Genomic DNA, 13,188 nt, shown 5'->3' with positions numbered 1-13,188 from the left:
CTGTAAATGTCCTAACCCAACCCAATGTACAGTAAATGACCATGTATGGTTTTGTCAATATTCCAATGTACAGTGTCCCACCTCCAATGTACAGTCCCCCCCCACCTACCCTCCAATGTACAGTTTCTATGTCAAATGTATATACTCTCTTTTCTGGACTCTTTTTGTATCACAAACAGTACTGTATTTGCAAATCTGATATGTCATAAATGTATAGATGTAGCAGTACTGTCTTATCTGTATGTCGTGTGTCATATTATGTTATGATGAATTGAAAATGGGGGACCCTGATGTAAACAAGACGAACGTTTTTCTCTGGTCTGCATCCCCTTAACAATTGTATGTATTGAGCTGTGCTGTAATGTACCCATTCTGCAATCTGTTAATAAAGTTTTCAATCAATCAACGCCGCCAGAGCGGTAGAGGACAACACGAACTATAATTACCCGCCAACACCCGTGTCGTGAAGAAGAAAACATGCTCGTCCAATCATGTGCTGTTTTTTTTTTACCAGGAAGAGGAGGGACTTTTGTATTTATTTCATACATCCATGGTGCAAGGTAATGGAGACGTTCCACTTTTAACAATATTTCTGTGCTTTAGAGATATCATAAGCAGCGTTTAAAGATAAAAAACAACCATGTGCATTGATTGCACAGTCTGTAGAGCACCAAACCGTTGGTGTGTTCGACGGGGTAACTTTAGTTAGATCTCTAAGCTAGTATACAAAATAGCAACTGCGAACGTTATAGACACCAGGTAGTTGCATGAAAATGTATGGCAGGATTTTGGTTTATAAGAAATACATATGGCATCTAAATAGACTTCTTCTTTGCCTACATCTTTGTGCATGGCATAAGTGATTTGTTTAAATGTAGACAATGTGAGGAATGCTGGACAGCTAAGTAAATAGTTGTTTTTAACAGTCAGTGATGCTGCTGACCCAGGATGAATGAATGGAAACTTTATTGAACAGATTGCAGAATGGGTACATTACAATACAGTACGGCTCATCGGCAATCACTCGGAACCAGAGACTTAATATCTACAGTAAGACGTAGTTTGGTGGAACTGGTTTTAGATCAGCCACTCTCCCACTCTGAGCAACACCAGAGAGAATGTTGTGAAGCACAGACTGAGACACCGTTTCCCCGTACAAATACTTTATTTGTGGCAGCCCACCATATCAGAGAGGCACACCACACCATAGATTCCCCCAAACCTGGTTTAAAAAAACAAACAGCGTAACGGTTTTTGCACAGCCTCTCCACTCAAACAACTCTGCCACCATAAGCGATGTGGAATAATTTGACCAGATATAATTCCCAGAGGCAGACAACAGTCTTTGATTAAGGATAGAGTTTACTGATTGAATGACATGTTGCAATATGGAGAGAGACCTAGGTTACAGCAACTGGCCATATAGCCTCTGATCTCTAGAATGACGAGCTAACAAAGTATTTATACAGGAGAGTAGACAAAACAAGTGGAGCTTTGATGTACACATGCCATGAATTATAGACATGATTTACAGATATATCTGGAATTATAGGTATGATGTACAGAGATATCTTCAAGTTTCAAGTTTTTGATTGATTGATTGAAAAGTTTATTAACAGATTGCAGAATGGGTACAGTACAGTACAGCTCAATACATACAATTGTTAAGGGGATGCAGACCAGAGAAAGACTTTCGTCTTGTTTACATCAGGGTCCCCCATTTTCAATTCATCATAACATATATGACATACATGACATACAGATAGTTTGCTTTTATTTGTCACATATAAAGTACATAATTACAGTGAAATGCTTGGTTCTGTATCGTTAGTGGCTTAGCTTGGCATCACACTGCACTATCTCGCGTACGTGCACGCGTACTGAATAAACCATAAATGTACCTCTAATACCAGTATTAGTCTGACCACACCCCTCATCAGCTTACCTTCATAAGCAGGTGTGTGGTCACCTGCTCTCCTCCTTCTCGCTTTCACCACAAGGAAGAAGTGCCTCGGTAGATCCCCACACTTGACACCATGATGGAAGAAAGGTTTAGGAGCAGCTTTGGGAAACAAGGATACGTTGACATCATATCTTTATTTTCTCTCTCACTATTTTCGAGAAAATACGGCGATATTGTCTTCGTACTGGAGTGTCTGGAAGATGATGATCATTCTAAAAACCCTCCACCGGTTTTCGTATTGGGAGCACGCCGCTGCATGCTTCTCAACTGCAGTTCCTTGCTGTGTTTGTTGGGGTGAAACCTGTCAGGCCACAGCTGAACTGTCGGACATGCCGCTGTTGTGAGAAGCGGTGCGTTCCAGGTTGGGTGAGTAGTGTTTGCTGGCGGGCTCCACTTGTCTGTTAGTGCTATGGGGGCTACTTGACAAAGTTTATGGAAACCGGCCCCAGGCTAGGGTCCTTTGTTTAGCCGCCTAGGCGACAGAAGGCCTTGGTCTGGAGACCATTATAGTTTTAACTAGTGGGCCGCGACCATTGACACTGGTGATCCCTGTGTGTTCTGGACGAGTGGATTCTCTCTGTCACCGTGTTAAGGCCCCATCTTTCATATCCAAATGAGAGTATTCCTTCACGAGGGGATATGTGCATGTAATGTGCGATAGCGGCAGATTCATGTTCAAAGTCAGCTACACAGGCCAGTTGGTACTGTGCTGATTCCGTCGGATGTGGTAAAGTCACCGTTGTGAAGCGGTGTTGACATCTCGTTTTCTCTTTTCTCTTAAAAAGTGAGGAGAGGTTCAGAACGGCGGCCTGTCTGGGTGAGTGTTATGTCATTGTTTACATGTTCATAGCTTACGGTTAGCCAGTCAGCTGTTAACTGCTGCGTTAGCCTGCTGGATCGCTGCATGGCCTGCTTAGGGCCTACTATTAGCCAGTCAGCTGTTAGCTGCGGGGCTAGCATGTCATGGTCGCTAGGTAACGTTAGCTTGCTGCTATGGCCATGGCTGGCGCGGGGTAGCTTAGCTTCTCGCGCGCCGCCGTGAGCTCGCTTCTGATCGCCGTTAGCTTGATGCTATTCTGTTGAACGTGCTTTGATTTTAACATGTTTTACACTCTTGACCGCGACGTCATCCTTGACAGGGGATGTTTCGTCGACCCTGCCCTGAGCCTGGACGGCAAGGTTGCATCGACGGGGGACTGTAGTACGGGTTGGGGCGGTGACGCTACCCAGTTCGGACAACACAGGACGGCTGTGTTCCTACGGTGGCTGTGACTGCACTTCGCTGATCTGCGTTCCGGGTAGGAACGGGGTTGACCAGACCTCATAACACGTCTTCTGGTTTTACTTTGCTAAATGTATTGTGAATAACGGTGTTTTTTCCCAAAACGTGTGTTGTTGCAATGCATTTAGGATACGTTGCGGGTTATGTGTGAGCTGTTTTTTGTCACTGGCAGTTAGCTTCTCCGTGCAAATCGTGATGTAATGATCTGGTTGTTGTGTGAGAAACATCATGGTGTTTATGTGTACCGTGTACTCACTACTAAGGCAACTAACCTATGAAGCTATGCTTGGTGACAAGTGAGTAAAAGAATGTTCTTTCTCAGACTGTAATGACAATGAACAGTGTGTTCACACATTAACAGGTTTTCCTGTTTTAACTGGCCGTATTGAGGGTAAAATAGGAGGATTGTGTTTCCCCCCCGGTTCCCTGGGGACTTTTTCATCCTCCTGTCAGACATGTTGTGCATTAATTGTGTCTTTTGTGTGGTAGGGATACGATGTAACTCTTAGCTTGATTGCTGAGGTTGTGCTAAATCTGCTGGAGAAACTTATTTCCTAAAGGGAAATTGGTTTGGTTGCTGTCATGTGTGCTTAGCAAGGCCTGTGGTCGATACTAATCAAGAATGATGTATTCTCTCATTGTGAAAAAAACGGCGTTCCTCTGTTGAGTGTTTTTGCCATTTTTTGTAGGTGATGATGGGTTGTGTGTGTCATGTGACCTACAACTGGGTTGTACTGGCCACAGAAGCACATGTGTATGTTGGACCGGGGTTCTTAGAGCCCTCTCTATTCTGTGTTTTTCCTTAGTAAAAATCAGATAGCAGGTTAGCTCATGCGCTGTGTGGAGCTGTGAAACGCTTCATAGAGCTGACTATGACTGTGTCATATTCTCTTTTTGTCGTTACATCGTATCATGGGTGTGGGGTCGTAAAGGGGTGAACTGGTAACCTTTCCTCTCCCCATTGTTCTGTCGGTCAGGGGTACACCCCCTGTCCTTCAAGGTTCCCGTCACGTGGCGGTTCGGCACGTTACGGGGGGGGGGGGGGGGGGGGGGAGTTCCTGGTCCCACGGCCTGGTATATTGGGCGTGTGCACCGCAGGAATTCCCCCGCCATAGAGTACGTCACCGTGCGCGTCTCTGTTGGTAGGACTTCCGTGTGCTGTTCAGGTCCATGTGATGGATCTGTTTTCAGGGGGGGTGGTCAGGGCTCCTCCTCACCAAGCGCCTATTCAGGCCTTCTGTGATTTCGGACTCCTTCTTCCATGTGAGGAAGCCTCCATCAGAGTACAGAGCCTTCCTCCTCAGATTGTCAAAGTGAGTGGACCCTCTAGAAGGGTCCTTTTCTATTGTATGTATATTCGATTCAATTCGTTTATTGAGTGTGTATGGGTTCAGTGCCTCTTCCCCGGAGGCCCTAAAACCAGTTTTTTACATGGCTCAAGGTGCAATATATTCTTTTCAATCTGTACAGCTCGCGTGGGAAGTCTCTCTGGGGATCCCCGTCTCTTTCCTATGGGAGGGTGGTGGGATGTAAAAATGTGAACATTTTTTACCCCGGCTGTGTAGACTGGGATACATACTGTTGATGCTTCCTTCTTTCTATTCCAGAAGTGTTGGAGTTAGGGAGTGTCACACCCCTCTTGTCGTTCCCCTGGGCGCCTTGGGGATTCAATGACAGGTCTAATTAGCCTGTTCATTGATGGGGGTGTGTCCCGACGCACGTATAGTGCTAGCTCGCTGTAAACAGGCGATTGACTGGCACGCCTTGGTTGCTTGTGGTTGAAACAGCGTTTTTATAAAGCAACTGAGATGGGGGTTTTTCCTCTTCCGACGACCACATCCCATGACCTGGGTGGGTTGTCGACGGATTCTCGTTCATGTCTGGGGGATGATGACGGGATGGATCTGAACATATGTGGTGGGGTCTCACGCCCTTGGGGTGGGCCACCAGGCGCGGTTCGTCCGAACGTCTGGGTGGCGCCTTCTTTTCATGTTAAGATCAACACGCATATCTGCCCTTCACCTGGAGTAGGCATGTCGGCGTGGTTAGGGCACGGGACTGGTTCTGGTCACGCTGGTCCAGATCAGTTGAACCCGTTGTCCGCCGGGGATGCAGATCTGCTGTTCTGGTACCCTGAGGGACTTGGGCTTTTTTCAGGGGGAAAAATGCCAGGTCGGTCTGGGTGTCACAGGGTTAAGCGCTATGGAGACCCTGGTTGGGTATGTTTTTACTCAGCACTGTCGTCATGGCTTACAGCCATGCCATTCTGTACGCGCTCGATCTCGTCGGATCTCGGCCGCTACACAGGTTGGTCCTGGTTAGTACTTGGTTGGGAGACCGCCGGGGAATACCAGGTACGGTGTGCTTAGGGGCTGGTTCTCCATTATTTTTCGCTCCTCTCTCACGCATGGCGAAGAGGGGCCTGTGGGGGTGGTTTTTTGACCTCCTCTGGTGACCCTGTGCTTCCCGTACCGCCAGGCCCGGTCCGAAGTGATGTTTGCGACCCGTAGGCCTGGGTTAACCCTTTTTGGAAACTGAAACACTTGTACGGTATAGCCGGTGTATACCCGCAGGTGTGTTTTGGAGTTTTTTCTTGAGGGGTTATAGGAACAACCACCGCATTGGGTAACACCGAGGTGGTTGATTCCCTGGTGTGTTGGAGCAGTGTCAACTCCCGGGTTCACCGTTTGAGGGTGCCCCTGCACGTTCATGACGTCTGCCAATCGTGTCAGCCTTCTCTGCCTCGACCCCTCTGGGTGGGGGTTTTTAAATGGAGGCTTGGTCATGCAACACCGCCAGCTTACGCTCCTTCCGCCGGGGCGGCTGTGTTCAGCTGTCCCCTCTGGCGCCTGTCTCGTCCGCAGTCTCCAGGCTAGGGTTAACAGCCTGTTGCCTGGTTTTTCCCCGGTGCGCTGCCTGCTTCCGTTGGTTAACCTTTTTTGTGTGCTTACGGCCATGCTGACTGCCTGTTCTGCAGGGTCAGTGTGCCAGGCGGTGTACTATTGGGGGGACGGGGCCCGCTCGGCTTACGGCCATACCAACCTCAACACGAGGATCTCGTCCGATCTCGGAAGCTAAGCAGGTTCTGGCCTGGTTAGTACTTGGATGGGATTCCGCCTGGGAATACCAGGTGCAGTAACTGAGGGGCCTTTGTCCGAATACGCTGGCGATGTGGGGGGCGGGGCACTACGTGCCCACCTGGTGGGGTCTTGATGCTGGCATCATGGACTTCTCCGGGCCCCCATTCTAGGGAGTCCAGTCCTTTTGGTGGGTCTGGGTCTTCCTTCGTGCTCCGCTGCTACGGCCTTGCCACGGGGTTGGGTTTGCCCTTGACCCCGTGATTCTGGGGGCAGTAACGAGGTTGTTCCTCCGTTTGTTCCCGGGTGGCATGCGGGTTGTGCGTGTGTGTAGTCGTGGGGTCAAGCCACGGTCTGCTCACCCTGTGCGTTGAGTTGCTTGAGTGCCTCTTCGCACGGTCGGGTCCGTCGCCCTCCCGTGACGTCCCTAATAGGGGGGCTACCCGCCATTAGGGGGGGTCGGGGGGGCTCGGCCCTCCCTGTTCTGATGGTTGTGGGGGGGCTGTCAGCGGGGTGTATTTGTCAGCCAGTGGCTCCGCTTGGCCTCCCTTGTGCAGTGTGATGCCAAGCTAAGCCACTAACGATACAGAACGATAGGTTATGACTATAACCAAGTTCTGTTAGTTAGGGGCGATGCTTGGCATCAGACGGCCGCTGCAGCCCTTGTCCTCACCTTGTGGTGAAAGCTTGGGAAGGAGGAGAGCAGGTGACCACACACCTGCTTATGAAGGTAAGCTGATGAGGGGTGTGGTCAGACTAATACTGGTATTAGAGGTACATTTGTGGTTTATTCAGTACGCGTGCACGTACGCGAGATAGTGCAGTGTGATGCCAAGCATCGCCCCTAACTAACAGAACTTGGTTATAGTCATAACCTATCGTTCTGTATGAGCCCCCGAGAATGTGCTTCATACAGTAAAAAAAAAAAGGGAATAAAGTCCAAACATTATACAAATATACAATATACAAACTAAAGTACAACCTAAGTACAATGAAAGTACAATGAAGTAAAAATGCAGACAATGAATTACAAACTTATTTCGTACGGCCAGCAGACCTTCCTTTATTCAGCTGCAGTACTGTGGAACAGCCTGCCCAGCAGCATTCAACAGGCCCCTAGGTTAACTGGCTTCAAAAAGTCTGTATGAACATGGCTATCCGCTATCGGTATAGGAAAGAGAGGGTAGCATATTTATTATTCTTTTATCTTCTATACTGTATAACATATAGTCCCTTAATGTTTTATGATGACGTTCAATGTTTTATATTGATGTATGTCTTGTCTCTTAATACCAGGGACCATGATGGAAATAAGTGCTTGCATTTTATCATGATTTTATCCCTTGGATGATGTCTCTAAGGGTAGTAGTGTGTGTAGATGGAGAGATAGTGTGTTTGTGCATGTGTGTGTTTAAAGAGAGTAGTGTCTTGGTAAATCCCCCTGTCAATAAGAGGCTGTGGAAACCTCGTGTCCTTTATATTGACGCCTCTTGTCCTCTGCTGTCGTTGGTGCTCAGCATGTCCTCTAACAGCAGTGTGACCGTGGTGCAGCGGTCCTCAATGAGCCGGGCGGATCGAGTCCCTGTCCACCTGATGCCCTGCGAGATAGAACACAATGGGTCGGCCCAGGTCTCCCAGTACTTCACAGCCACAGTCAAAGACCGCAAACAGGGTAGGACTGGGCGATAAGGGTGGGGCTGGACGATATGGGTGGGGCTGGACGATAATGGTGGGGCTGGACGATAAGGGTGGGGCTGGACGATAAGGGTGGGGCTGGACGATAATGGTGGGAAGGGATGATATGGGTGGGGCTGGACGATAAGGGTGGGGCTGGACGATAATGGTGGGGAGGGATGATATGGGTGGGGCTGGACGATAAGGGTGGGGAGGGGTGATATGGGTGGGGCTGGACGATAAGGTTGGGGAGGGATGATATGGGTGGGGTGGGATGATATGGGTGGGGCTGGAGGGACGATATGGGTGGGGCTGGGCGATAAGGGTGGGGAGGGACGATATGGGTGGGGCGTGGGAATAAATATCACAATATTCACAAGGATTTATTTTCTCTTGATAACGCTACATATCCTGATATCTGCTTATGTAAAATCACATGTCAGATAATCCATCTGGTGTTCATCATGTTGGACTGCATGGTAATGGGAAGTGTGATGTATTATCACTATGAAACCTCAATGTTCTCAAATATTAGAAATCATTTTGTGTAATTTTTTGTGTAATTTTTGCATCTTTGCCATACCACTGTCAACAATGTTGTAAACATTTACATATACTTACACTGAAATTTGTGTGGCAATAGACCATTTTGAATGAAGTACCACCATGACAATTGTATTATTGAAAAAGACATACAAAAATATTACATCACAGTACACTGTAATTTGCACTGGAATACCAAAATACCGCCAAAATACTGCCAAAAATAAGACGGCCCTAAAGTCAGTTGTGGCTTAACACTGGCAGTGACTAAACTGATTTGAAATGACTAAATGGCATTGAGTAAACATATTAACTCTTCAGTCTGAACGAAGTACTAAGTCATGACTTTTCAGATGTAGTCCTGGTCTCACCCTCCGTGTTCTCCTCCCACAGAGCAGACGGTGTCGTTCAGAGGTCGCGGGTTGAGAGGCCAGGAGGTGAGCTGTCCACACGGCTACACCGGCCTTGTTCTGAAGGAGGTCAACAAGCCCGGCTCAGACCAGGAGGTAAAACACCACAGCAACTCAGTGATCTTCCGATAAAACCCAGGATATTTGAGTATTCTGTAAACACCATGTCCCGTCTTAACGATAGCAGGGATGATCTCGTATCCCGACGATGAGGAAACCTGACATGAGAGCTGGATTAGCCGGGGATCCCGGGAGACTGAGGCACGTAAACACCTTATGCTGTTTGCGGTTGTGTTTCACGGTCTGTACGAGTTGTGTTTCCGGGGTGATGCTTGCAAAGTTCTGTTCACACGTGTGCACAGGCATGTTGGTACTCAGGGTTCCTGCAGGGTCTTAAAGTATTACATTTAATCATCAGAATAACACATTTTATAAAGGTCTTAAATATGATTTTGATATGTCTGTATTGGATTAAGAAGTTACTTCTATGTTGTGATCATTTCTCTATCTCATTTAAATGGGTTTGGTGGAAATGTCTGGGCTGCAAAGTAAGCAGTACGGTAATAGCCTATCGGTCCCCCCCAACAATTTGTATGGAAATTACTTCTTACATAGTAATTTTCCGTCATACTTTTTTGCCAGTATGGCTTTGATTTCAATATGAATTCCTATTCAAAGTGGTCTTAATAAGTCTTAAAAAGTCTTAAATTGAACTTAAATGCATTTAAAACACCATATCTTGCCCTAAGACGTTTACACAGATATTAGCTAGTATCCAGAATATGAATGTGCGTGTAAACAGTTATTGTTTCCCTCAGGTTCTTAGATGACTTGTGATGGAATCAGACTGGGGTTGGGTAAGACATAGACTCAAGTAAGACATATCTCATCACAGCTCTACTGAGTATTACTGAGCTGTGTCTCATCACAGTTCTACTGAGTATTACTGAGCTGTGTCTCATCACAGCTCTACTGAGTATTACTGAGCTGTGTCATCACAGCTCTACTGAGTATTACTGAGCTGTGTATCATCACAGCTCTACTGAGTATTACTGAGCTGTATATCATTAGAGCTCTACTGAGTATTACTGAGCTGTGTATCATTAGAGCTCTACTGAGTATTACTGAGCTGTGTATCATTAGAGCTCTACTGAGTATTACTGAGCTGTGTATCATTAGAGCTCTACTGAGTATTACTGAGCTGTGTATCATTAGAGCTCTACTGAGTATTACTGAGCTGTGTATCATTAGAGCTCTACTGAGTATTATTGAGCTGTGTATCATTAGAGCTCTACTGAGTATTACTGGGCTGTGTATCATTAGAGCTCTACTGAGTATTACTGAGCTGTATATCATCACAGTTCTACTGAGTATTACTGAGCTGTGTATCATTAGAGCTCTACTGAGTATTACTGAGCTGTATATCATCACAGTTCTACTGAGTATTACTGAGCTGTGCCTCATCACAGTTCTACTGAGTATTACTGAGCTGTGTCTCATCACAGTTCTACTGAGTATTACTGAGCTGTGCCTCATCACAGTTCTACTGAGTATTACTGAGCTGTATATCTTCACAGTTCTACTGAGTATTACTGAGCTGTGTACCATCACAGTTCTACTGAGTATTACTGAGCTGTGTATCATTAGAGCTCTACTGAGTATTACTGAGCTGTTTATCATCACAGTACTACTGAGTATTACTGAGCTGTATATCATCACAGTTCTACTGAGTATTACTGAGCTGTGTATCATTAGAGCTCTACTGAGTATTACTGAGCTGTATATCATCACAGTTCTACTGAGTATTACTGAGCTGTGTATCATTAGAGCTCTACTGAGTATTACTGAGCTGTATATCATCACAGTTCTACTGAGTATTACTGAGCTGTGTATCATTAGAGCTCTACTGAGTATTACTGAGCTGTATATCATCACAGTTCTACTGAGTATTACTGAGCTGTGTATCATTAGAGCTCTACTGAGTATTACTGAGCTGTATATCATCACAGTTCTACTGAGTATTACTGAGCTGTATATCATCACAGTTCTACTGAGTATTACTGAGCTGTATATCATCACAGCTCTACTGAGTATTACTGAGCTGTATATCATCACAGTTCTACTGAGTATTACTGAGCTGTGCGTTCACATCATAATTTCCCTTGGTGTAGCTGCGATTTATCATACCACTGTACTGGTCTGGGCTATGGTTTCCGAAAAGCACTACGATTTTGGGATATGGAGTTCTGTGTGTCTGTGTGTGTCATTCTGCACAGGACCGGACAGTGAAGGTGTCGTCAGTGTTTGATAAACTGACTTACTGGAACCTGGAAACACCGCCCAACTCTGACGACGGGGTTGTCATGGCGATGGGCTGGCCTGAGCTGGCAGAGGCGGTGAGCATCTTGGGAATAGCTTAACACTCATCACCACATCCAGTCAGAGTTGAGTTGAGATGGGTTGGGAAGCAAAACCTGTTATCAGTCATTCATTGAAATCCTTTAATTTACATTGATACCTGTATATTGATCTGGTCTCACTTTGTTTTAGCACCCATGATTAAACAAATCACAATCATCTAGGGTGGAGCTAAGACCAATCACAATCATCTAGGGTGGAGCTAAGACCAATCACAATCATCTAGGGTGGAGCTAAGACCAATCACAATCATCTAGGGTGGAGCTAAGACCAATCACAATCATCTAGGGTGGAGCTAAGACCAATCACAATCATCTAGGGTGGAGCTAAGACCAATCACAATCATCTAAGGTGGAGCTAAGACCAAGATACATCTTGCAAAATAGTATTGAGGGAGAGAGAGATGTATCTTCATCAAAGTTTTGCATGATGTGTGTGTAGCTTAGTGTTTGCTTTTGTTCCTAGCGACAGGAATTTTGAAAATGAAAAAAAGAGAATTATTTCTGACTGACTGAAATTAATGGGCCATTAGGAAGGCATATTAAAATCCTGTGAGACTTGCTTCTTTCAAAACATTACACCACCTAGTGAAACTTCAGTTAATCCACAATTTATCACTTAAAGGAACACACCAAATGAAATGCGCTTGCCATGTTCTCCAGAGTCAGACAAGAAGATAGATTTGATTCTATTTATTTATTTGAAAAGGACAGATACAAATACATAGATCTAATGCCTGTATCATAGTGTTTGTAGCCAAAGCTAATTTGCAACACCCGTCCAGGGCTGAGATAAAACATTTCAAAATAGGACATACAGTAGGTAAATAAAAAGGTAATAAAATCAGTTAGTGTACAAAGTAGACATGCCCTCACTAACATTAGATACAGATACATACACCTGGGATAACACTAGGGTGTGCGCCAACATCTCTATATACAGTAGATACCCATGCACACCCCAGTGCAATCCCAGTATTAAGGCACACAGGAATACCATCTATAGACCTAATATATCCACATACCCACCGCCCTACTCAGACCCAGACATTGACCCGCTCAAAAACCACCCACCCACAACATCCCCTCCCCCCGACACCCAGACACACGCCCCCCCCCCCCCCCCCCCCCCCCCCATACCACGCTCTTCTCCTACCCACCCACCCTGAACCACCGGTCTCCAGATCCTGGGGAGAAGCCTGTTCATTGTTTGCTTTAGTTTGCCTTGAATACAAGTTGGGCCACGATAGATCCATCAGTCAATAAATCCATTTTCCATACTAATGCAACCCAGGTCTGGCTCTCTGTGAATTCACTTTGGTTAGGAACTTAGGAACGGTTGTTTCTAAATCAAAACCCAGGATCAAAATAAAATCTTCAGATGGTTATTCTATCAATCTTGCTCACGTCTTTCCTTTTCAATGAGGCAGAGGTGAGAGGTCAAAACGAAACTGTCCTGATACGGTCACATGTACAGTACATCCAGAATAACGGTACATTGGAAAGAGGACACAGGAGTTGATTCTGGGCTCCTTATTGTTCTTCGCAGATCCACGGCCCGATGGATGACTGATGGGAGAGGCCGAACTGGACCACTACTCTACCATCTTGTGAAGAAAAGCAGGAAAACGTGGTCTTTGAATTGTCACGTTAGGAATCAAGTGTGAAATATTGGCCATATTGACATCAGCTGTTCAGATGAAAAACAGAAGTTTTTGCGTGTGTTTCTGTTACAAGCAGATAGCCATGGGGCTTATGTTCATGTATATACATAATTTTATAGGGAAATAAAATGATTCAAATATATGGGGAGTGGAGTTGG

General features: G+C 45.9%; 1 protein-coding gene across 1 annotated transcript; it reads left to right on the top strand.

Annotated features, from left to right (window-relative positions):
• Nucleotides 1–532: 532 nt before the first annotated feature.
• Nucleotides 533–13,166, top strand: rnaseh2c (ribonuclease H2, subunit C). The gene is made up of 5 exons (XM_084332269.1): nt 533–560; nt 7,840–7,994; nt 8,933–9,045; nt 11,226–11,345; nt 12,916–13,166. The coding sequence occupies exons 2-5, from the start codon at nt 7,841–7,843 to the stop codon at nt 12,937–12,939; spliced, it is 411 nt and encodes a 136-aa protein (XP_084188395.1). The 5' UTR covers nt 533–560; nt 7,840; the 3' UTR covers nt 12,940–13,166.
• Nucleotides 13,167–13,188: the final 22 nt, after the last annotated feature.

Source organism: Notolepis coatsorum (assembly GCF_963971535.1).
Source record: "Notolepis coatsorum genome assembly, chromosome: 16".
In the NCBI taxonomy this organism is placed as follows: Eukaryota; Metazoa; Chordata; class Actinopteri; order Aulopiformes; family Paralepididae; genus Notolepis; species Notolepis coatsorum.
The sequence above is the reverse complement of the archived record's forward strand: the minus strand, read 5'-3'. Positions and strand labels throughout refer to the sequence as shown.

Bases quoted from the DNA above. Each gene is read 5' to 3' on its own strand.
- rnaseh2c (XM_084332269.1), top strand. From the start codon at position 7,841: ATGTCCTCTAACAGCAGTGTGACCGTGGTGCAGCGGTCCTCAATGAGC. The intron at 7,995-8,932 runs GTAGGACTGGGC...CTCCTCCCACAG, and splicing joins AGTCAAAGACCGCAAACAGG to AGCAGACGGTGTCGTTCAGA. The intron at 11,346-12,915 runs GTGAGCATCTTG...TGTTCTTCGCAG, and splicing joins GGCCTGAGCTGGCAGAGGCG to ATCCACGGCCCGATGGATGA.